General features: G+C 43.6%; 1 protein-coding gene across 2 annotated transcripts in view; it reads left to right on the top strand.

Moving 5' to 3' along the window:
• IGFN1 (immunoglobulin like and fibronectin type III domain containing 1) overlaps positions 1-22,584 on the top strand; it is a 34,909-nt gene that overhangs the window by 1,105 nt on the left and 11,220 nt on the right. The window contains exons 1-13 of one of the 2 annotated variants that reach the window (XM_084301990.1): positions 3,527-3,642; positions 3,731-3,871; positions 7,811-7,877; positions 8,394-8,516; positions 10,603-10,742; positions 11,237-11,336; positions 12,239-12,286; positions 13,192-13,237; positions 14,009-14,183; positions 14,778-14,891; positions 15,498-15,669; positions 16,315-16,587; positions 18,135-22,580. In XM_084301990.1, the coding sequence (XP_084158116.1) occupies positions 7,859-7,877; positions 8,394-8,516; positions 10,603-10,742; positions 11,237-11,336; positions 12,239-12,286; positions 13,192-13,237; positions 14,009-14,183; positions 14,778-14,891; positions 15,498-15,669; positions 16,315-16,587; positions 18,135-22,580 (5,656 nt within the window). In that variant the 5' untranslated portion in view covers positions 3,527-3,642; positions 3,731-3,871; positions 7,811-7,858. Of the gene's footprint in view, positions 1-3,526; positions 3,643-3,730; positions 3,872-7,810; positions 7,878-8,393; positions 8,517-10,602; positions 10,743-11,236; positions 11,337-12,238; positions 12,287-13,191; positions 13,238-14,008; positions 14,184-14,777; positions 14,892-15,497; positions 15,670-16,314; positions 16,588-18,134; positions 22,581-22,584 lie in introns of those variants that run through there. The other variant, XM_084301989.1, reaches the window with a different exon arrangement.

The following is a 22,584-nucleotide window of genomic DNA, read 5'->3' as shown; positions in this document are numbered from 1 at the left end:
CCTTTATTCTCTACATTCATTAAAGAGGTCAATGTGTTTAAAATATAATTTTTGTTAGTGTCTCAGGGAGGGGTGAAAAGTACTGAAGGGCTGCTAAGTCTGGTACTATGTTGATGTTTAATCACATACTTGCTGAGTCCACGTTAAAAACCCTATTGCCATCTATTTTGTTTTCCCAAACGCAAAACAGCAAGTAAATTCCAAATCCTGGCCAGCTCAGGCTTTGGAGCATGCAGCAAAGTGGGCAGCTACCACAACAGAAAAGTAGGAATATCAGGTTTAGAGGCAGCCTGGCTCCGTTTAAATTCTGGATTGTGCTAGCAACCCCCTTCACTCAGTCATGGATGCAAACAGATTAAATCAGTCCTGAAGGAAATAGTAGGCATTCTGTACACCGTGGGAAGGAGGGAGCTAATCTGCAGTGTGAAAGTGGAGTACTGGTGCTTCTTGAATTTGTTCCACTGCTTTTAATCTTTTCTGTATATTGAGTTGCATCTCAGTGTGTGAAAATCCAGCTAACTGTGGTGGGTTTAATCATGGCGTTGTATGAATAGTGATGATGGACCTCAGCTTACTGGGAAACTGGCATCTTGGATGTGGGATGTAAAAATAACCAAGGCTTTGGGCTCTAAAATAGTCCCTTAAATTTCTTCTGCAATGTACAGCATGGGTGATCTGGTGTTGAGGGGCTGGGTTGGGCATGGACATCTGCTGAGATGGAACCGTGAGTTTTTGGGGCACCACATTTATATAAAATCAAATGTGAGTCCAGAAGACTCATCTAGGGCAGCCATGTGCATGGTGTGACTATTGCTCATCCTGATGCAGGGTGCTTTCCTGGTAAAAAAAAAACAAATGCTGTTCTGTGATCCATTTAATTCCTAGCGTGATCTGATGGAAGGAATGTCTCTTTACATGTACATGACCAGCGAGACCCGTACTGTCAGATTCATCTGATTGAATATAGTACACAGGGCTGCAGGTAAATGATAGCCTTTGCCGAATTTAAACTTTTATTCCATTTTCTATGTCCTTACCCATCCTTAATTGAATGCAACTTTTTTTTCATATTGTATTTTCAAATATTGTGTTTGCGAGAATCTTGCTGCTAATATGCCAAAGTGGATGTTGTACCTGACTTTTGAGCTTTGTACATCTTGACCCACTGCTTATCTCTGAATATTTCTGCCCAAAGGCCCCGCTGACATCACCCTGACCTTCAGTGCAGTGACTGACCAGATACCCATGCTGCCGAGGATGGTGTGGCTTAGCCAAGTGGCTCTAATGGGAGATAAGCCTTTGACCTTGGTTGTCTGTTGGCAGACTGGAAAATCTATTCAGCTTTTTGGACTCTTCAGGTCTTAATTTCCTTACTCCTTGCTCTGTCTGGGCCACGTAGTAGGCACCAATAGTCTCTAGGAAGAGTTGTGCCAGTCATCTACCAGTTCTGACTGGTGATTTCATGTATACCAAAGAGGATGGGAATTGTAGAGAAAACACAATTCTTCCAATCTTCTGTTTCTAATTAAAATGTACTTTTAAATTCAGTCCTGAAATTCTGTCCTGCAGCTGTTGCCTCTTGACACTTCTTCACTGCCCTTCATTAGGGGAAAGAACTTGCTTCCAGGGAAAAAAGCACCCTCTTTGCATTGAAAGCGGTGACCGCTGCTGAATGTACAGGGCTTCGTTCTGACATTTTGCAGGTTTTCAATGGTATGTGTTAGCTTATCCACTGGCATGCAGGGGTTAACAGGACTTTTGGGTGGGCGGGTGGAAAACAAGCTGTGAAATGGAAGAAGGTCAGCCTCTTGGAGGGGTTTACTCGGTCACAGATGGTTTTAGGTTATCAGTCCCTTATAGGAGAGGTCTCCATCCCTTCCCCCCCATCACCCAGCAAAACCTTTGTGAACCAGGGCTGGAAATAAGACAAAGCCTTATTAGGTCTAGGTCCAGTGCACCAGGCAGAATTGTGGCTCTCCTGGTGCTTGCTGGAACCAGCTATCTACATAGCTAGGAGTTCCTCAGCCATTCAGGCTGACTCCAAGAGCTAAATGTGATTTGAGACTAAATACCATTGGCAATGCAATTTTCAGCGAGGAGCGTATGTAGGTAGGGAAGCTGCAGTAAGCCTCACGGCTCTGGATAGCTTACGTCCTCTAGTTGGGCTAACTCTGCTAAGTGGAAGGCTTTTGCAACAGCTGGTGAGAACTGAATTCAGGTTTCAGTAGAAACCAGTCAATGGGGTGCATCCCATGGCTTACGTGAAGTGTTACCGTCTTCAGAGACTTGTGAAGCAGCTGTTCTTATTCAAGGTGCTCACTGTTAAGACATCAGCTCCCGAAGAACCACGTGATACAACTGCTGCCCTGCGCCCATGAGACTAACATCCAAGGAATTATTTTTGGGATGATCATTAGGCAATGAACAGGTCATGGGAAACCCACTAGGACGCTAGAAGGTGATGTCTGCTGCTGCGTCAAAGTGTTTTTTCAGCAGCAGATGAAAGGCACTGTCTTAATTTCTTGTCTTGCTTCTACTTTTTTACTACTGCAAATGTAACAACAGATGTAAAACTGAATGGTCTTAGCCCTAAGATCACCTTGAGCGATCAAATTTTCCTATACTGATGTTGTTTTCTTATGATTTAGAAAGGTGTAAATATCGTCATCAGCCATAACTGTCAGGAAGAAAGAAGAAATTTTCCCGTTTCCCTTTTAAATTGCCAATCAAAATGATGTTCCCTAGCCCTGCAAAGAAGCTCTTGACCAGGTTTGAGCAACCCGGTCTAGTGGAAGGTGTCTTGCCTATGGCAGAGGGGTTGGAATTAGATGGTCTTTAAGGTCCCTTCCACCCCAAAGCATTCTATGGGTCTAGGATTCCATCTCTGGGTTGGAACAGTTGCCAGATGGTGCTGCCACCACCAGTGTCTCTTCCACTGAAAGATCAATTCTCTGAGACTAGTGGAAATGGTGCCCTTCATGGGCCTTCTGTCCTTGACCAATATAACACGAGTCTTAGTTACAGGACCAAGTGTGTACTGTATGTTCCCTTCCCATTAATTACAGGTTTTAGAACTTGTAATTTGATGGGACACCAAAAGAAACCTTGTTCTGGTTCTGCTAGCCATGACAGCATGTGAGCCGTGTGAAAGAACTATTTCCTTCAGACCTCTCAAGAGTCTCCCAGTCTGTGTTCTACTATGAAGACCAAGCCCAGGCTTGGTTTCCCAATGCACAAATGCCAGAATCCACTGGTCTTACTTCTCTGCTAAGGAATGATGAGCTCTCCTACGGACTCGTGACCTCTGAGAACCCATCTACTGGTGTGTCCTACAAAACTTGGACGTACAGCTTGTCCTTTCCTTGAACAAACCATTGATCCACACAAATGTTTGTCCCTTGTGGCACAAAGTCTTGACCCAGCTGGCACTTGGAAATGCACCATTGCCGTGACTGATGGTCGCATATGACCAAGCTGGCCAACTGCCTTGCTTGAGGCTTGCCGGGTTCAAGTGTGCCTCCCATGCTGCAGTGGGAATGTAGGGGGTGTATAACCAACTCCCCACAACCGCTCGCAGTGCAGCGTAGACATCCCGGCTAGGCAGCTACTGAGCCCAGGCTTGCCTTCCAGGAGAGCGGAGAGGTATGAAGGGGACAAGAATGTACTGTTTCTTCTCCCATTTAATGATATTTAGGGCAGATTAATAAGGGATGTGGCTTCTTCCATACAGATCGCGGATATCTGTGACCGAGAGACCTCTTGAACAGCTTTGAAGAGCTCTGTCATCTGAATCAACGGACAAAGCGACCACGGTCCTAGGAGGCACAGTGTTGAGTTAAAGCAGGATCAGCTCAGAAGCTCAGCCTGTAAGGTAGTGAGTTTGGTCATGCTGTCACTGAGATTTGTGTGCGGGTGATACAGAGCTGGGGGGATGAGCTGCAACCTTTGCTGTCTCGTAGACTCTGTGTTGCTGTGGTCTGTAAATTGCTTGTAAATTTTCTGGGAATGATGGAGTCCTACAGTGAGAGCTAATTTCCCTGGGTAGAAGGCAGGCTCTAGGAGACCTGCCGCAAGTTTCCCATGGAGCTAACGTGTGACATGTAGCACAGGTATATTCTCTTTTCTACAATTTGTTGTTTTGCAGGCGTTGCTTCTTGTGACAGCAAGTATGGATTAGTTGTTTTTTCTTCTGGACATTAAGTAAAACTTGCATTTGCTTTGCAATACTTGCTGTAAATTCATCGACTGTATGAAAATGTGTGTCTGTTATGAAAGAAATTATGGTATCTGGTGTGTGCATACATAAATTGTAGATGGCATGAGCATTACATTCATAATCCCTGAGGCAGAAGAGAAGATCAAGCCAAATATAGATTTTCCGAAGGAATAAGTCACATAAAATCTGATCCTTGGGCATTCCTCCTCGCTCTATACAAGGTCTCCATTCATCACAGGAGTGCTTGTGGCATTCCCCCTCTGTGACCTACTCAAAAGTTTTCATGAAGTTGCACTTCTTACAGTTGCTGGCCTTCAGTTTTGCAGCTCTAACAGAAGTATGAGACTTTCCTTTAAAAAATCTTCTGAAATTGGAAGACTCAAACTCAAAATATTATTTAATGTTAACAAACAATCAAACAAAGCCTACCCAAAGCTAAAAGAGAAATTTTAGGTGGGAGATTATTCTTCTCAATGAGTATCTGGATGTGCTAGTGTAAAACACAGCTTGGATTTGGGACTGAACACACAATTTGAATGTTCACTGTGTTGGAAATGTCCTGATTTTTATGAATTACAAAGAGAAATAGAATGCTGCATCTGTTGCTGATTAATTTATTATACTGATTTAAATCTTCTATTGTGGTCTGTGCTAATGGCTTTGTACCCCACCCGTGCCGTGCTTGTGCCAATAGTAGGTCCCATGCCCCTGGATCCATCACCTGCATATGAATCGCTTGCTTGCTGCCTGTCACTTCTCTGCAGGTTTGCCTAATTTTGCTCACCAGCCTCTGCCAGCAGTTATGTCATAACTCATCTGTGTTCTACTGTCTGAACCCCATAAATAACTACTTGTGACATCACTAGTACCACAAAATCCTGTGACTTCCAAATGTTTTCCTCATTCATTTAGCTGATTTATGGCCCTATCACTAGCGCCCAGTCATAGTACAAAAGGGAACGGGCTCTTGCACTGTCTCGTCCAGATAGAGTGATGGATACACAGGATGAAAGGCAGGCCTCCCATCCCGTCAGGCTGCCTGGTTTCTTTTGTTAGTTTAAAAATGTTGTCAGTAGTCAAGGGTTTGCTTCTATTCTGCATTCACAGCAGTGGAAACTTTGCCACTTTCTCCAAAGGGGACATCTCCGCCCCTGAGAACCAGATGGACTTCTACACGGGATAAGAAATAGCCAAGTCTTATCTTGGTTATCTGAATGAGGCTAGCGGATGAAGTCCTCTGTTTTTCAGAGGACTGAGAGTGTTGAGCTATTTCCATCATTAGCCCTGTTATGCTAGGACTGTCGGTAAAGAGCATTTCATAGAGGAGGGGTTGGTTGCCCTTTGGAAGCATTTGTCTGCCTCTTTTGACTAAATGGCAACATCAGTGATCATCTTAGTGCAGAGAGCTTTGGTTCAGGCAACTGTGAGTGGAGATATAAATTCTGCCATGACAATTTTCAGAAGGTTTTTGCTGTCTTTCATTTCTTTAAAAAACAAACAACCAAATAAAAAAGCCTGTGATTTATTTTTTTTTCTAGGATTAAACTGAAGTCAAAGTAAAAAAACAAGGTTATTCTTGTAATAATGGAGTAGAAATTTTAAAAGTAAGCAGGACATATTCTGAAAGTTTTTGTGCCAGCTGATACAGTATTTCCAATCCACATTTAACATGGAAGACACTAGAAAATGTGACGTGGTTGGATTAATTCCACTGAAGGAATGTTCTCTTGCATATCCTGGCAATGTTATTTTAACTGTGCAGTCAATGTGTGGCATTAGGATGCTTCTGTCTCACTCTCCAGAAGACAAGAATTCACAGGAGTTTAAGGACTCACAGCAGCTTATCTTTAATCCATGTCAATTTCTGAAATATTTAAGACCATGTTAACTCAGCAGTTTACACAGTGCATATTGAGAGGATGCAAGTATGATGTCTATTACTATCTGTATGAATATCATCAGTATTTTTATTTTTTCAGCTAGGTTTGAGTGTAGCCATCTCTTTATAGTTTGGAATTACGTTAGTGTATGTCCACAGTCACACCTGAAAACCCTTGATTGACTTGACACGTGATAACATAGGAAAAAAATAAATTTCTTAACGGCTTTGGACCTGAGGCCCACGTTCATGTTTCAGTATAGATGCTTGTCAGAACTGCCTAATGTAGAAGGGAAGAAGCCTTGAGAAGCGAAGGGTGAATGTAAGCCTAACATAAAGACATCTTAGGGGAATACTGTTGCAAGTTAATGACAAGTAGTCACATTTGTGTAGAGTTAGACATTTCAGCTCCTGGAGTGGTGACATGTTTAGGAAGATGCAAGACTGTGAAAGGCAGGAGGGGATTATAGTGTTTGCTATTAATACAGTTCAGTACTTTGGAGGACAAATGAATTTCATCAGGAGGTGGTGATTAAGAGTCTCTGAAGAGCTCTGCCACTTGCTGTGCAGTGCCTTGCCTGGTACAACCTGGAATCATCTTTTAATCATTTCAGTTTTGCATTTTTCCCTCCCACGAGCTGTTCACTCCCTTCATTTGCAATTTTTACAACACCACAAATAGATTTGTACAGTAGAAGGTATAAGATAATGCCAAAATATCAGTGTTCCAGCTAGTGTGTGTGGATATGTAAACTTAGTCTTACCCAGTGTTTTCATCAGGTGTAGTGTGGCAATTCATGGTTGCATGAACGTCAATTGATACAGGAAACAGAAAGAAGGTGAAAGGTGTGCTGTCAAAGTCCCTCTTCCTTTTAAAACTGGTAAGGGTTGCAGTCACAACACGGTTGGACTGTGTTGAGCAAAGGAGTGCAGACGGGTAAGCAGAGACATAGCATTAATCCCACATGGGAATCTAATCTAATTGCTCTTTCAGGGCTGCAGTAACTCTATAGTTTCTGACCATCTCTCATATGACAAGAAATCTGCCTTCACAATTTGCTTGCGAGACAGTGATGTGTTACATTATATGCTGTCCACTTTATAAATACAGGGAAAGAGACGCCTTTGACAGAGGGTCACATGAGTGATCTATAACAATAACTAGTTAATGCCAAGTTCACATTTCACCATTTCCTTCTAGAGTAAATACTAGCTTAAAGTCTGCTCTCAGGTCTGTTGCTAATTTAGACAAGCTTACTTAGATCAGGATGTGCTTCTGCTTCGTGCCCCAGTTTAGACATCCATCTCTGTGGCTTTCTTCTCAGCAACTGCTCTTGCCATCCATCAGAACTCAGCGCGTGAGTGCCATGTGGTGTAATATTTGCTTGAAACATGAGAGGAGGTCTTTGGAGGAAAGCCAGATGACATGTAAATGGACGATGTGTCAGAGGGATGCTGTTAGATGTGTTTGTTTTCAGTTTAGCCCCACTAGCCATTTTCCTACCCGTTTTGCATCATGCTTATGGTTCAAAACTGTCATGATGTGATTTGGAAAGAGGTGGCAGAGCTGTGTTGACTGTCAGGCATTTCTCAACTGGGATGCTGGGGATGTAGCAAGCGAGGAAGGGCAAACTGCATCATAAAGGTGAGCAGGATTAAGGTCTTTCATTTCCTTTGTGAACTGTAAATAATGAAATGTTTTGCCTTCTTCACAGGAGAGCCTATTTGTGCTGACCACAAGCAGCTGAGCTGAGCACAGCATCATGACAAGCCATCGGGCAGGTGAGAGAACAGCCACAGCTGTGGCTATCTGGACTAACCTTGAGAATAAGCCCAACTTGCTTTTGGTGTTGTTTGGCAATTAGGTGTCTGTCTCTCACCACCACCAGGAGAGACACCAGAAACTGGCCCATCAGGTTCTGCTGACCTTTGCAATTGGGTTTTCCTCATGCCAGACTTTGAATTTTTCTTTGGAATAATGGCTGACGTAAAAGCATTCTCCGTCCAAAACACTGCTAGGTGTGTAAGCTGTTGTGGCCCTGGACTGTTATCTTGATCGCAGATTTTCTCACTTCAGCCACAGCTGCGCAATAAGTCAACACAAAATCACAGACCTTAATGCTCCAGCCTGTGGATACATTCCCATCCTGAAGTACGAGAATGGATGGTTCCTTTCTTGTCCAAGTGGAGCAGAGTAGAAACCCTCCCTGCTCTACAGGGAGGTGATGCAGATTGCATGAACATTTCTGAAACACAAACGCATTATCTTAATTGAATGTATTTTCCTTGCCTTTCTAGTGAAATCCTACAAGAAATCTTCTATCCCAGGAGTAAATATTGCCCAATTTGTGGATAGGATTCCAGAAGGATGCAGTACACCTGACTTTGAGCGGAAACCTGTCACTCTAACATTGCAGGAAGGTGAGATTCTTTTAAAAAAGTCAAAGTCACAGACCCACAGGCTTGATTCCATGTCTATCCTATGTCAATTTTCCAGATTAAATCAAGCTAGTTTCTAAAGAGATTTGACTAGACCACAAGAAGTATTGTGTGGCCAAAGTCTATGTACTACTTAGGAAAGTTCGATTAGTACTGCTGGAGTTCTCCTGTGTTTTAACGATTGTATGTGCAATCAAAATATGGCTCCTAATGTATACAACAAATCCTGTGAATTATTGCAGGAAGATCTCAAGGTAAGTATTTTGTAGCAAAAGGTTAAACACCTTGAAAAATGTTCATTGGAATGGATTGCCCAGGAAAGTGGTGGAGTCACTGTCCCTGGAGGTGTTTAAGGAGAGGGTAGATGTGGTACTTAGGGATGTGGTTTAGTGGGCAATATTGGTGGTAGCTGGTGGATGGTTGGACTAGATGATCTTAGAGGTCTTTTTCAACCTGAATGATTCTATGATTTTTATTTTCCTGTTTCACTAACTTGATTCATGCGTGTTCAGCACAAGATTAGCTGCCTTTTAAAGTAAGAGGAACCGCTGGTGCTATTTAGGCTGTAGTTCTCCAGCAAGAAGCAATGCAAATTGTGCATAGTGTAGAGAGGAGGCAAATAATGAGCCAAGGTGCAAAATCAATGGGAAGCTTTCCAGTAATCTTTCTACCCTTGCAGCAAGTACCTTTTTGGAGTGGATAGCCTGCGTAGTTCGTGTAGCACTTCCTTCCTCACGAGCCTAAAGAATTTCTAGCACCCTGGATTTCAGTGTTGTCACACCCACGTGTCCATTTCCATGGGCCATTGAAATGTTAAGAAGGAGCACAGTGGCCTCTAGTGGTGCATCCAACCTCCACCACCTGCCTTTTGCCTGCCAGTTTCAGGCATGAACCGAAACACTGGTCGGTCATACTATCTAAACTTTCTATATTATTTCATTTAATGTAGGTTCTGCATGGTCCATATACACAATATTAGGGCGTTAAGGTCATCCATTGCGTAAAGAGCATTCAGTGTCTATGCAGATGCACTCTGAGTTTCTTTAATTGTATTGTTGCATCATTTCATTCAGTGCATGGATTAGCTGGTACTCCAAGCCATTACAATTTGTCAAAAGTGTAATCAATTGGATTCAGACTTTAATAATAGTTCTGGTACTGCAATTTTGGAAAAATTATGAAGAAAGATTCTTTTCGTAAGAATCTGTTGGCTGCATGGCCAACAGATCTTGCTGCATCATATATATTTTTTTGCTGGTGACTGCAGAAGGGTGTGGGAAATATTGCAAGACTTTCTGGGGAGACATTTTAACATTGTTGGTCATCTGAAGACCAAAACTATTACAAAGGAAAGATAGTAATCATTTCCTCCCTGAGCAACATCCACTCATCTCCTTTTCTATTCCAGTGTGACACTCCCACTTACCTACACATGAGTCACTTCTCTGATTAGTTGTTTTATGTCTTTCAAGACTCTGCAGCTGTTGGAGATTTCAGTGGTCAGCTGCAGTATACTCAGGTTATTAGAGGAGGAGAGATGGAGAGACCTCACAGGTGAATCCTGTTCTCTTCTCCCTTTCTTGCCTCTTCAGATAGCAGAGCCTGTGTGTTTGGAGTGCAAGGGAATTACTCCCTTAGTTCAAGTCTAGGCTGTGGCACTTTTCCCTGTGTCAATAATGACAGGGTTTGTCTATGTTCAACCATAAAAGGTCTTTAAATGGGGTGTTAGCCTGCCAGTCATGACTGCTAACACCCTCTAATCATTTCTGTAATCAACAGAGCTATAACAAGTTCATCTTAGATGTGCTACTGGCACAATTTTGGTCAAGGTTATTAGATTATTGCAGGTATCTTACATTAAATGTTCAAATTCCTCCAAATTAAATTGGTAATTTAGGCATTCTTCACAGGGAGAACCAAAAGAATTATTTTTAAAGAATGTCTCTGTCCAAAACAGCAAAAATGGCTCACTCTGAGGGTCACTTTATCAATAACACAAGGAGCCTGGCGTGAGAATCCTTATGCTCAAGCTTGTCTTCAATAACTAATTTCTTGCCTCTTTCAAAAGGTAAAAATGCCATTTTCAGAGCAGTGGTCAAAGGTGTTCCAACCCCTGAGGTAAAATGGAGGCGTGCAAAAGGAGAAATGGACAATCCTGACAAATATGAAATATTCTTCAGTGAAGTTACAAGTGAATATATTCTGAAGGTAAAGATCAAATACTGTGGACAGGACACAGAGAGGGGAGCATAATGAAAAGGGGAAGCCTGCAGTGGGCTATCGGGGTGGAAACATCAGCATCTAGCAAAAGTGGTTAGGTAATCAACTACTAGAAAAGCCTAAAACACAGCTCAGGACTGAATTGCATCACTCCACCCATATAATGACATTCAGGGTGAAACAGGAAGAGAAGCTGAAGGTCAAAATAGATGCAGATTACAAATACTAGAGATGATGACATTCTGATAATTTATTCTTTTAAAAAGTGCCGAAAGAGCAAAAGGGTCTAACTATTTCACAAATAAAAGAATATATAGATATCATCAGGTCTGAAATAGCACAAAGTCAACTGAGCCATTTTTTGAGTCATTCTGAGAACAGAAGAAAGATCTGAAATTTCACCAAGTAGCTGTTTTATTACAAGTTGAATAAATGAACTGCAGTACATGGCTGCAAGCTCTTACTATGTTCTTCTTTTTAAGATAAATAAACTCACTGCAGATGACACTGATGTGTATCGTTGCTTTGCTATAAATGAATATGGGGAAGCTACATGCTCTGCTGGCCTCAGGATCATACAAGGTAAGACTGACTAGTTCTGTAGTCCAAATATCCTGTGGTCCCATGTAATTGGCTTCACTGTCCCTTGGGGGTGGGTGCCCAGAGTATTGTCTAAGTATCGTTGGTGTGAAGGGCTATTTTCTACGTCATTGAGGACTGGAGGTCTTCTGCAACTTCCCCAACTTTGGTGACTCCATGACAATATGAGCTTTAAGGCAACACAGGAGAAGCTGGATATTGTCATCAGTGCACCAGACCATGCCAAGAAGCTCTGGATTTAGTGTTAAATTGGCTTGATCCTTTTTTTTTTTTATTTTTTAATCATGTTGGACAAGTTGGTCCATCTTCTTTTGTTAGGGATCCATCTCATGTCACTTCAGATGTTTATGGTGCAGATGTCTTCACTTGACCAGGTTCTGTGGTTCTCTTCGTAGTCAGTGGAGAGAAATAAGCAATTCATGAGTAAAATATAACAAACCTGCTCTGAGAATCTATGTGATCAGGACATGGATTATATTGGAAGTTTACATTTCACCTGTCTGCCTATAATGGAATTTTAAAAGGCAATTACCTGCATTTGGTCAGATAATCCTTGCACCTTGGCTCCCCATCTCTAAAGCAGGAAAATAATATTTCTTACCATTACTTAAACTGTAAGCTTCAACTATAAGGGCAAAAACAATCTCGTCCATTGCACAGAGTATCCACTAAGCACAGAAGCAATTGCAATAGGAATGTTGCATTATAGGTAGGGATGACTAGGCATCAGTGTCAAGCTAACAAGGAAATCCAGACTAGAATTTCCTCTTGCACTGATGACAGATGGAGGGATTTTATGGTTCGTAGGCTTACTGATCTTAGTCTGTGTTATCTTGTTCATCTTATGAATTGCTTTTCATTTGTTTTCTCTTCTAAACTCTCAGTTGGCTTTAAGAGGAAAGCACAACACGTTCCTGCTCAGTCTGCTGACGGTGAGTTACATATATATATATATATATATATATATGCACCTTTTTTTTTTGCATTCCAAATAGTTATCTATCTAGTACATTTTTTACTTATTCTTCTTCATTGCTCTGTGAAAGAAAAACAGGAGGTGGGGAGGAGCAAACACAAAATGAAACAGTTATATTATTAGCATGGTATCAGAGAAAGTGCTAGAGGCCTTTGAGGAAGGAATAGGAAAACATTACCAGGACCTACCTGCCTCCCTAGCTTTATCAGGGGAAGGAATTTAATCTTGTATACACATTGCAGCAGAAACAAATGAGATATTAAGTAATTTAGTCTCCATTCTGAGGAAATAAACAGTAGTATAATTCTTTAGGAGGTTTTCTGTCTTTTATGGCTTTGAAAGTCACCCAAACTTGTTAAATAAATAAAATAAAATAAAGTAAGAGAAAGTTAATGTATCTCTAGTGTTCAGTCTGCACTTTCTGCTTGTTGTTTACCTTTGGGTAAAGTGACATTTGTAAACATGGCTTTGAGCTATTACAAATAATGATTCCAGGTATGTGCTAGAAAAGGATTTTTGGCTGTCAAATTCATCAAACATGTTAACGTGGCTGGAAAATTGTGGGTCTCTAGAGTGTCCTCTCTAGAAAGAGAGGAAAGCTCCATAGGAAGCAGTGACCTTTAATGGCACTAAAAGAACATGAGTTTGGCAGATGAACTTGTAAGCTTCACAGCAGTTTTTTCGTAAAGTGTAAAAACATCACCAGAGGTAAACACAGAATAGTGGAATGGTCTCCTGCTGGGGGCTGTTTTGCGTTATCTTCTTTTGGGGACCATATTTTAGAGTGTTGGGTATCTGATTTTTCTGTTGTTGTTTTAATCCCTCCCTCTCTGTGTGTCATCGTTTTCCCCCCCATAATAGAATTGAAGAAGAAGCTTCAGGACCTCAGGAAGCTGCTGAGGAAGCGGTAAGTCTCCGTATAATGAAGGCCATTTTTACACTTCTCAGAGGTTTCTTGATATGGTAACTTCGTAGACCTTTGTGCCAATATGTTGTTTCCAAAGTTGCTGTGAGACAGCATATGTACAGACATATCAGAACAGTTTGCTACTGTCTGTGAGGCTGAGATAAATACGAGGTACCAACCTTGCTTTGAGGTGTATGTTCCTTTGCACTAGAAGATTTTGGCTTTAAAAGGTCTGTTTCTCCACTTTCCCATTTTTAGCTTAAAAGTAACTTCATGGCTGAGTGGCAAATCTTCATGTAATGATCTCTCTGGGCAACCAGGGACTGAGCCCTGGTTCCCATGCCATCTGCAGTCTGCCATGTGCCCATTGCTGAGCTCCCTTTACTTCCCCAGCGGGAAACCTCAAAGACTACCTACTGGGAATGATCTCCGGCCTATGCAAAATCTTGAACTGTGCTGAGAAATAATTTGGGAAAGTACAGGTTGGCCTGGGCTAAACTGTGCCAGTGGTTCTGATAAGTAATTATCCAGACTGCTGAATTTACAGTGTTCTATATGTCCCAGGGCAAGACTATTCCCTGACACCATTTCATGTGGTAGTCTAGATACAGAAAGCCTGTGCCAGAAGAGTCGTATCCTTTCTTGTCTATATGTACAAGAGCAAGTGAGCTACAGAAATGATGGAGAGTAAACTGAAAGAGGATTAATTGTAGAAAAAAGACATCTTGTTGTCTTTCAAAAATTCTTGATTTTTTTCCCCCTGTTTCTAAGGGCCCCAGCACCAAAACAAAAAACAATCGACAAAGAAGCAATCTTTCAACTGTTACTACATGCAGATAAAAGAGATTATGAGAAAATCTGTATTAAGTATGGAATTTCTGACTTCCGTGGCATGCTGAGAAAGCTTCAGGAGATGAGAAGGGATGCAGAGAGTGAACAAGGAGAGGTAGGATAAACTGAAAACACTGAATGCACTGATTTTTAACAAGGTGCCAAGTCCCACAGTTCCTCAGTAGCTTCTGAAAATGGGCTAAACTTTCCTAAAATGCATCACAGATGAAAATTTTATTGTATGACAGGCAACGATTTGTAACATGTTTTATAGTCCTATGTCTATATTGATGCAGATGAAAAAGCTACCTACTTTTTTGAGGTTGACTTCATAAATTTTAGGGGATAGTGAACTTAGGGTAATCCTTTTATTGAACCACAGAGCTAAATTCTGTATTCAGTTGTCTGTGATAAGAACATTGAAGAGTTATATGCCTGAGGGTCAAAATTGCCTGTTGCATACAGAGTGTGTAGAAACCTCGAGAGGTAGAGGTTGTGTAGCATATGAATGACCAGGGCATAGCATATACAACACAATTTGCCCACCAGAAGAACCTCTGGACATTTACAGGTGCTTCTTGTATACAAAAAGTTAGAAGTAGCTCTTTTCTGTGCAGATTTAAGGTAGGTTTCGCATTTGTTCAACAGCTTAAGGACTTCTGTCTTGGCAGCTGTACCATTTACCAAGTTCTTGTATCTTTCTTTGCAGTTAATTCACAGTATCAGAAATATGGAACATATCAAAGTCAACAAGGATGGAACTGCTACATTTAGCCTAGAGATGGACCTGAAAAATAGTAACAGCAAAATTTATGTGCTTAAGGTAAGGCTTAAGATGAGTTGCCCAGGTCGTAAATCACCGTAGTTGTCTGCATTAAATGCTTGATCCGCTGGACAGTATCTGAGAGCAAATACGCATCTTAAAATAGTCTGTCCATCACAGAATCATTGACTGATTAGGGAAAAGTATTGGTGTGGGGGTCCAGGTAGTCTTTGGTGGTGAATATCACTCGGGATTTATAGATCCAAGTACAGTGGGAACATTTCTCAGTTACGGACATCCTTTTTACTTCAAGGGCTCTTCAGATAAGAGTAAATTCTAACAATGTCTTTCAGGTTGCAGAAATCCTGCAGTCTCATATCAGAAAGTCAGACTGATTTAATTCCAGCGTTATATTCGATTCTAATTCACTTCTTTGATAGAAGATAGCAAGGAAGTAAAACATCCCATCCATTTATGTAGTTGTGTTGCTGTGATCCTCATGTGACCAGAGTTGTGGATGTTCCACTGGAAGATACATTTCAGTAAAATTGCAGACTTCTCTCTTGCCACTCATTGATATCAATAGCAAAAGTTTGGCCTGATTTATTTGAAATGCCTTGTGCTAGTTGTGTGTTGTCTTTAAGAATATGTTGTTACTCTTCCTAGGATGGTGAGAGGCTCAGATATGGAACAGGGGATGAATACAGAAAGCACTACCTGAGGCGGATTGGGAAAAGGTATAATTTCATTGTCAACGATGTGCAGCCAGAAGATGCAGGCGTATATCAAGTCAGAGTGGAAGATGTACCTGTTTTCTCAACTGAACTGGATGCTGAATGTAAGGATTTCGGTTAGATGTATGTGATCTGCAGCTGTATCAAGAAATTATTTTTGCTGGAAAGTTTCATGTAGGAGCATATGCAAAGCTCAGCAGTCAAAGCTGATGACAACAGAAGACTTTTTTGTGTTGCTTAATAATGGTTTGCTCCTTACTATAAAGGTGAAAAACATTTTGAGGGTGATTATGTTTTATGGATGTTGCATTTGTTGTCCAAAGGAATTGGACTAGGTTCAAGTGCCCTTTGGACTTCCGGATGGCAGTTGACAAATTCCTTAACTTAGCCTATGCTGTAGTTTATTTTTGTAAGCTTGGCATAACAACCATCAACCTCAATACTAGTATCAGGATACTGAAACACATTAATGACTACAAATTACCAGCACATCACGGTGATGGGTAGTATAAATGCTTATACTAAAATAATAAAGACAAAAATCTGCCCCTCTATACTGTAGAAGTGGGCACAGGAGCATGTCTTAGTCTTTTTTTTTTTTTTTCTGCCTGAAGTAGTGTTCACAGGCATGGCAAGTTCTTGTCTTTCTTCCTTCAGCTGCAGCAAGTTTTTTCTGAGAAGACAGAAATAACTCTATTTCTTTTCTGTAGCCTTTGATTTGTGTTTTCTCTTTTTTCTTTTTTTTCCAGCCATCCCTGTGAGATTTCAGCAGCCACTTCGTGATGTGCATTGTCCTGAGAAGGGAAATGCTGTCTTTGAGTGTATCCTACGCAGTCCTTGCTATGATGCTGTGTGGCTACATAAAACCCACCCCCTTGAGGCAAGTGAGAAGCACCAGATCTCCATAACCCCTGACGGTCTGACCCATCAGCTTGTTATCAAGGATGTTGAGGCCTCTGACAATGGCATGTACACACTCGACACTGGACTCTGTTCCTCCAATGCCTATCTTCTTGTAGAGTGTAAGTGACAATATATTTTTCCCACAGTGTTGGCCTGAAGCATGTAAATAAGATAATAATCCTCTCACTGTCTTATTGCTCACTGAGAAACAAATTGTGGAGCCTCAAGTTCCTCAAGTGTATCTGTAGAAACGAAGGTCTGTTTAGACCCTCTTTTCTCTTCAGATGAGACAATTTTTTTTATTAATTATGACAAGCTCTATTTGTTTATTTCCTCTGCAGTTGGAGAAGTATGAAGTACTATGTACTGTGTAGTATTACTTAGTACATAGTACTACTATGAAGTAGTATGTTCTCTATCATTTACCTAAAAATACTCCATATCCTAGCATGTGTTTTTAATGAGGATGCAGCATACATACAATCAAGGGAATTTAGAGGGCATCTTGCTAGATGGTATTTTCTTTCCAAAGTAGGGGTTAAACAGGTTAGAAGCAGCTCAGAGGAAGGTGGGAAATGTGCCTTCCAGTTAAAGCAGATTCAGGCTGGATATGAGGAAAAGGTTCATCACCTGAGGGTGGTCAGGCACTGGAACAGGCTCCCCAGGGACATGGTCACGACACCAAGCCTGACAGAGTTCAAGAAGACACGTGATTTATTTATTTATTTATTTATTTATTTTTAATGTGGTCCTCTGGAGACCTAGAAGTTGGGCTTGGTGATCCTTGTGGGTCCCTTCCAACTTGCATATTCTATGATTCAGTCTTCACTATGATTCAGATTAATAGTTAGCTGGCTTATATTTTTTGATTATCAAATGTAGTTGTTTCGGTTTCTTTTGAGTTCCTGCTGCAGCAAAAGCTTTCATAAAGACCTTTTTTGGTAATCCTTCAGAAACAGGGCAGGTTGCTGAGTATGACGTAAAAAGCAACTGCCTGTTGACTTACTGAGCTGTCAATGCTCTACAGAAATTATATCTAGGTTGAAAATAAACACAGTCCATGACCCACTTTTTGTCTCAGAAAAGTCTGAATTATGGGTTTAATACAAAGCTGTTCACAGAACCAAAATCTTTAGTCTTCGGGTTGGAGATCTCTCAAGTGCCAGGATGCCAAATGTGCAAGCTGCTGCAATAGCCATGAGATTCTAATTGAAGGGAACTGATGACCAGTCTGGGTGGGGGATATTCTGCAATTTCTTCAGGGCTGGAGGGAGAAGGCAAAAGTAACTAAAGAGTCCCAGATACCACTTAAGTCCCTCTAAATTGGATTTATCATGCTGGGTTTGCCCTGATCTTCCATTTCTTCTTTTTTTGTTTTTTTTTTTTTTTATTATTATTTTTGTTGTTTGTAAACAAACATATTTCAGCTAAAAATAATTGTTGTCTTAACTAAGAAATGTAAAGTTATGTGTTAGTGTAGCAATGAAAAAAAAAGGTTTTTAACTGAATTTAAGTTCATTTAAATGTGTTCTGTTTCTGTGTCTTAGAAAGAAATGATAACTTGCTAATGAATTTTCTTTGTTGATGTAGTACATGACATTGACTGTTGTTTTTTCTCTTTTTCTGTAATTTTTTTCTTCAATCAAACAATGCATCTTCAATACAGATCCCAAAGGAAAAAAGAGACAGGATGAAGACGGTGAAAAAGAGAAATCTGGCTGGCGGAAAGAAACATTGACAGATAAAGATGGGGCTAAGAAACCTAAACGCAGAGAACATCTTAGTGATAAAGATCATCTTATGGATACTGGCATAGAAAAAGATGACTGGTACAGAAATGGCCAAGAAGGCAGTCAAGGCTACTCTGCTGATGTTGATGAAGGACGTATATTTCTGGGAAAAGAGGGGCTACGCAAAACATACAGAGATGGAACAATGGGGCCCGGGCAGTTTTCTGAAGCAGAGAGAGATGGAGAATCAATGACAGATGATGATAGTGACATTAGACTAAAAATTTTAGGAGGGAAGAAAGGTTTAAGGCCTGTACACAGCCAAGATTCTATGACAGGTAGAGCAAATACTGGTGATAGAACAGGAGGAGCAGATGAATTCTATTCTGTGGATGGCAGAGATGAGGGCATATTGGATGCAGTTGATGTTGACATGGATGATGCAGAAGGTATGGATTCTTGGCATGGCAAAAATGATAAAGTAGGTGATAATAGTTCTAGAGCTGGCTTTGGTGGTATCAAGAAATTAGGTGCTACTGATGGAAGTTCTGTGTTAGATGGACTTGATCCTGATTCAACCAGAGTGGGAGACAAGCATTCCCTGTATGGTAAGGATGATAAGCTAGGTAGGACTAGATCTGGTAAGAATGCTGCTGGTACTGAGACTGCAGGAGGAATGAGATCCCCCTATAGCAAGGATGGGCTGCCTACTGTGGCTGGTGTGAGTGGAGCCGGTATAAAAAGAGAAGGAGAAACAGGGGCTCCGTATGGAATGGATGGCTTAACAGCTGATGCTGGTGGTCATCTAGGTCAGGCAGGAAGATCTGGCTTGCTGTATGGCCCAGGTGGTCTCCCAGCTGGAGATGGGGCTAGAACTGGTGCAGGTGGAAGTTCTGCAGGAGAAATGGGGGTACTCTATGGTCCAGATGGTCTACCAGTTGGGGCAGGTGTTGATGATGCTACTGCAGGTAAAATGGGAGGGTTCTATGGTAAACATGGACAATCAGGTGAACCCGGGGCTGAAGCTGGAAAGTGGGTTAGAGCTGACGGAGCCGGAAGACAAATGGGATCACCCTATCAAAAGGACGGTCTCCCAGATGGAGCTGGGGCTGGTGGTGCTGGTGTAGGTGGTTTTGGAGGTGTTGGCTCTCCCTATGGAAAAGATGGCCTTCCAATGGGAATGGGAACTGGGGCTGGTATTGGTGGTACAGGTGTAGATGGCTTTGGTGGTGTGGGGTCTCCCTATGGTAAGGATGGTCTCCCAGCTGGGGTTGGGGCTGGTGTTGGCGGTGCTGGTGCAGGTGTTTTGGGAGGTGCTGGGTCTCCCTATGGAAAGGATGGTCTCCCAGCTGGAGCTGGGGCTGGTATTGGTGGTGCTGGTGCAGGTGGTTTGGGAGGTGCTGGGTCTCCCTATGGAAAGGATGGTCTCCCAGCTGGGGCTGGTGTTGGTGGTGCTGGTGCAGGAGGAATTGGCTCTCCTTATGGTAAAGATGGCCTTCCAGTGGGAATGGGACCTGGTGCCAGTGGTACAGGTGTGGATGGCTTTGGTGGTGTGGGATCTCCCTACGGAAAGGATGGTCTCCCAGCTGGGGCTGGTGTTGGTAGTGCTGGTGCAGGAGGAATTGGCTCTCCTTATGGAAAAGATGGCCTTCCAGTGGGAATGGGACCTGGGGCTGGTGTTGGTGGAGCTGGTGTAGGTGGTCTTGGTGGTGCTGGATATCCCTATGGAAAGGATGGTCTCCCGGCTGGGGCTGCTGTTGGTGGTTCAGGTTTAGCTGGTGCAGGGGGAGTTGGTTCTCCCTATGGAAAAGATGGTCTTCCAGCTGGGGCTGGTGTTGGTGCTGCTGGCGTAGGTGGTTTTGGAGGTGCTGGATCTCCCTATGGAAAGGATGGTCTCCCAGCTGGAGCTGGGACTATCGCCGGTGGTGCTGGCGTAGGTGGTCTGGGAGGTGTTGGATCTCCCTATGGAAAAGATGGCCTTCCAGTGGGAATGGGACCTGGGGCTGGTGGTGCTGGTGCAGGTGGTGATGGTTCTCCCTATGGTAAGGATGGTCTCCCGGCTGGGGCTGGTGTTGGTGGGGTTGGTGTAGGTGGTGCAGGAGGTGTTGGTTCTCCCTATGGAAAGGATGGTCTTCCAGCTGGGGCTGGTGTTGTTGGGGCTGGTGTAGGTGGTGCAGGAGGAATTGGCTCTCCTTATGGAAAAGATGGCCTTCCAGTGGGAATGGGAACTGGGGCTGGTGTTGGTGGGGCTGGTGCAGGTGGTTTGGGAGGTGTTGGTTCTCCCTATGGAAAGGATGGTCTCCCAGCTGGAGTTGGTGGTGCTGGTGCAGGTGGTGCAGCAGGTATAGGTGTTCCCTATGGAAAGGATGGTCTTCCAGCTGGGACTGGTTTTGGTGGTGCTGGTGCAGGTGGTTTGGGAGGTGCTGGGTCTCCCTATGGAAAGGATGGTCTCCCAGCTGGAGTGGGTGGTGCTGGTGCAGGTGGTGCACCAGGTCTCGGATCTCCCTATGGAAAGGATGGTCTTCCAGCTGGGGCTGGTGTTGGTGGGGCTGGGGCTGGTGCTGGTGGTTTGGGAGGAGTTGGGTCTCCCTATGGAAAAGATGGTGTCCTAGCTGGAGTGGGTGGAGCTGGTGCAGGTGGTGCAGCAGGTCTTGGGTCTCCCTATGGAAAGGATGGTCTCCCAGCTGGGACTGGTGTTGGTGGTGCTGGTGCAGCTGGTTTGGGTGGTGTTGGGTCTCCCTATGGTAAGGATGGTCTCCCAGCTGGAGTGGGTGGTGCTAGTGCAGGCGGTTTGGGAGGTGTTGGATCTCCCTATGGAAAGGATGGTCTCCCAGCTGGAGCTGGGGCTGGTGTTGGTGGTGCTGGTGCAGCTGGTTTGGGTGGTGTTGGTTCTCCCTATGGAAAGGATGGTCTCCCAGCTGGGGCTGGTGTTGGTGGTGCTGGTGCTGGTGGTTTGGGAGGTGTTGGGTCTGCCTATGGAAAGGATGGTCTCCCAGCTGGAGCTGGGGCTGGTGTTGGTGGTGCTGGTGCAGCTGGTTTGGGTGGTGTTGGTTCTCCCTATGGTAAGGATGGTCTCCCAGCTGGAGCTGGGGCTGGTGGTGCTGGTGCAGGTGGTTTGGGAGGTGTTGGGTCTCCCTATGGAAAGGATGGTCTCCCAGCTGGGGTTGGTGTTGGTGGTGCTGGGGTTGGTGGTGCTGGTGCAGGTGGTTTGGGAGGTGTTGGGTCTCCCTACGGAAAGGATGGTCTCCCAGCTGGAGCTGGGGCTGGTATTGGTGGTGCTGGTGCAGGAGGTATGGGAGGTCTTGGATCTCCCTATGGAAAGGATGGTCTCCCAGCTGGGGCTGGTGTTGGTGGTTCAGGTTTAGCTGGTGCAGGGGGAGTTGGTTCTCCTTATGGTAAGGATGGTCTCCCAGCTGGGGTTGGGGCTGGTGTTGGCGGTGCTGGTGTAGGTGGTTTGGGAGGTGTTGGGTCTCCATATGGAAAAGATGGCCTTCCAGTGGGAATGGGAATTGGGGCTGGTGTTGGTGGTGCTGGTGCCGGTGGTTTTGGTGGTGTAGGGTCTCCCTATGGAAAGGATGGTCTCCCAGCTGGGGCTGGTGGTAGTATAACTAGTGCAAGGGGGGCTGGATCTTCCTATGGAAAAGATGGTCTATCAAGTGGTGCTGCAGCAGGGGTAGGTCGTTCTCCTTTTGGAGGTGAAGAAGTAATGGGTTCACACCACGGTCGGGGTGCTGGGCTGAGCAGTGTTCAAGGATATGGAGGTGGAGCAGGAGGAGCTGGCTTATCCTCAGAAGGAAGGGGTGTTGGTGGCTCTGCCATTCTAGGTGCTGGGTCTGCATATGGAAAGGATGGGGGGTCAGCTGGAGGCAGGGCTGGAGGGGGTGGTGTTGGCAGGTTGGGAGGTGATGGGAAGGAGTTACATTCAGCCTGGGGTACGGAAGGAATGGGAGGGGTTGGAATGGGTGGTGAATATGGGCTTGATTCACGTCCCAGCAAATCTGCACGAGGTGAAGCTGGAAAGGGAACTGCCGGCGATTTCAGAGGGCCAGGGCACAAAGGCTCACCCCATGACAAAGAATCAGGTCAAAGGGATGGTAGGGGTGAGGACAGAGGTTTAGGACAGTTAGGCTCCCGTTATGGCAAAGATTCTGCCGTTGGAGGGGCAGGGGGTAAATCTCATGACAGATTGGGTGACGGGAGGAAGCCAGGTGTTTTCGGTCAAGGTTCACCAGGTTATGATCAGACATCAAACCTTTATGGTGGACCCTCCTCGATAAACCAGAGAAAGCAGCTACCCAGCCTTGATGTTAAAACAAATGATTTCTTGAAGAATACGGAAAGTACAGAGAAAAGAAGACATTATCGCCTAGATGATCTGAGAGGTAT

This window comes from Netta rufina (genome assembly GCF_964035555.1).
Source record: "Netta rufina genome assembly, chromosome: 26".
NCBI lineage: Eukaryota > Metazoa > Chordata > Aves > Anseriformes > Anatidae > Netta > Netta rufina.
Note: the sequence above shows the minus strand (reverse complement) of the source record. Positions and strands in the feature narration are given on the sequence as shown.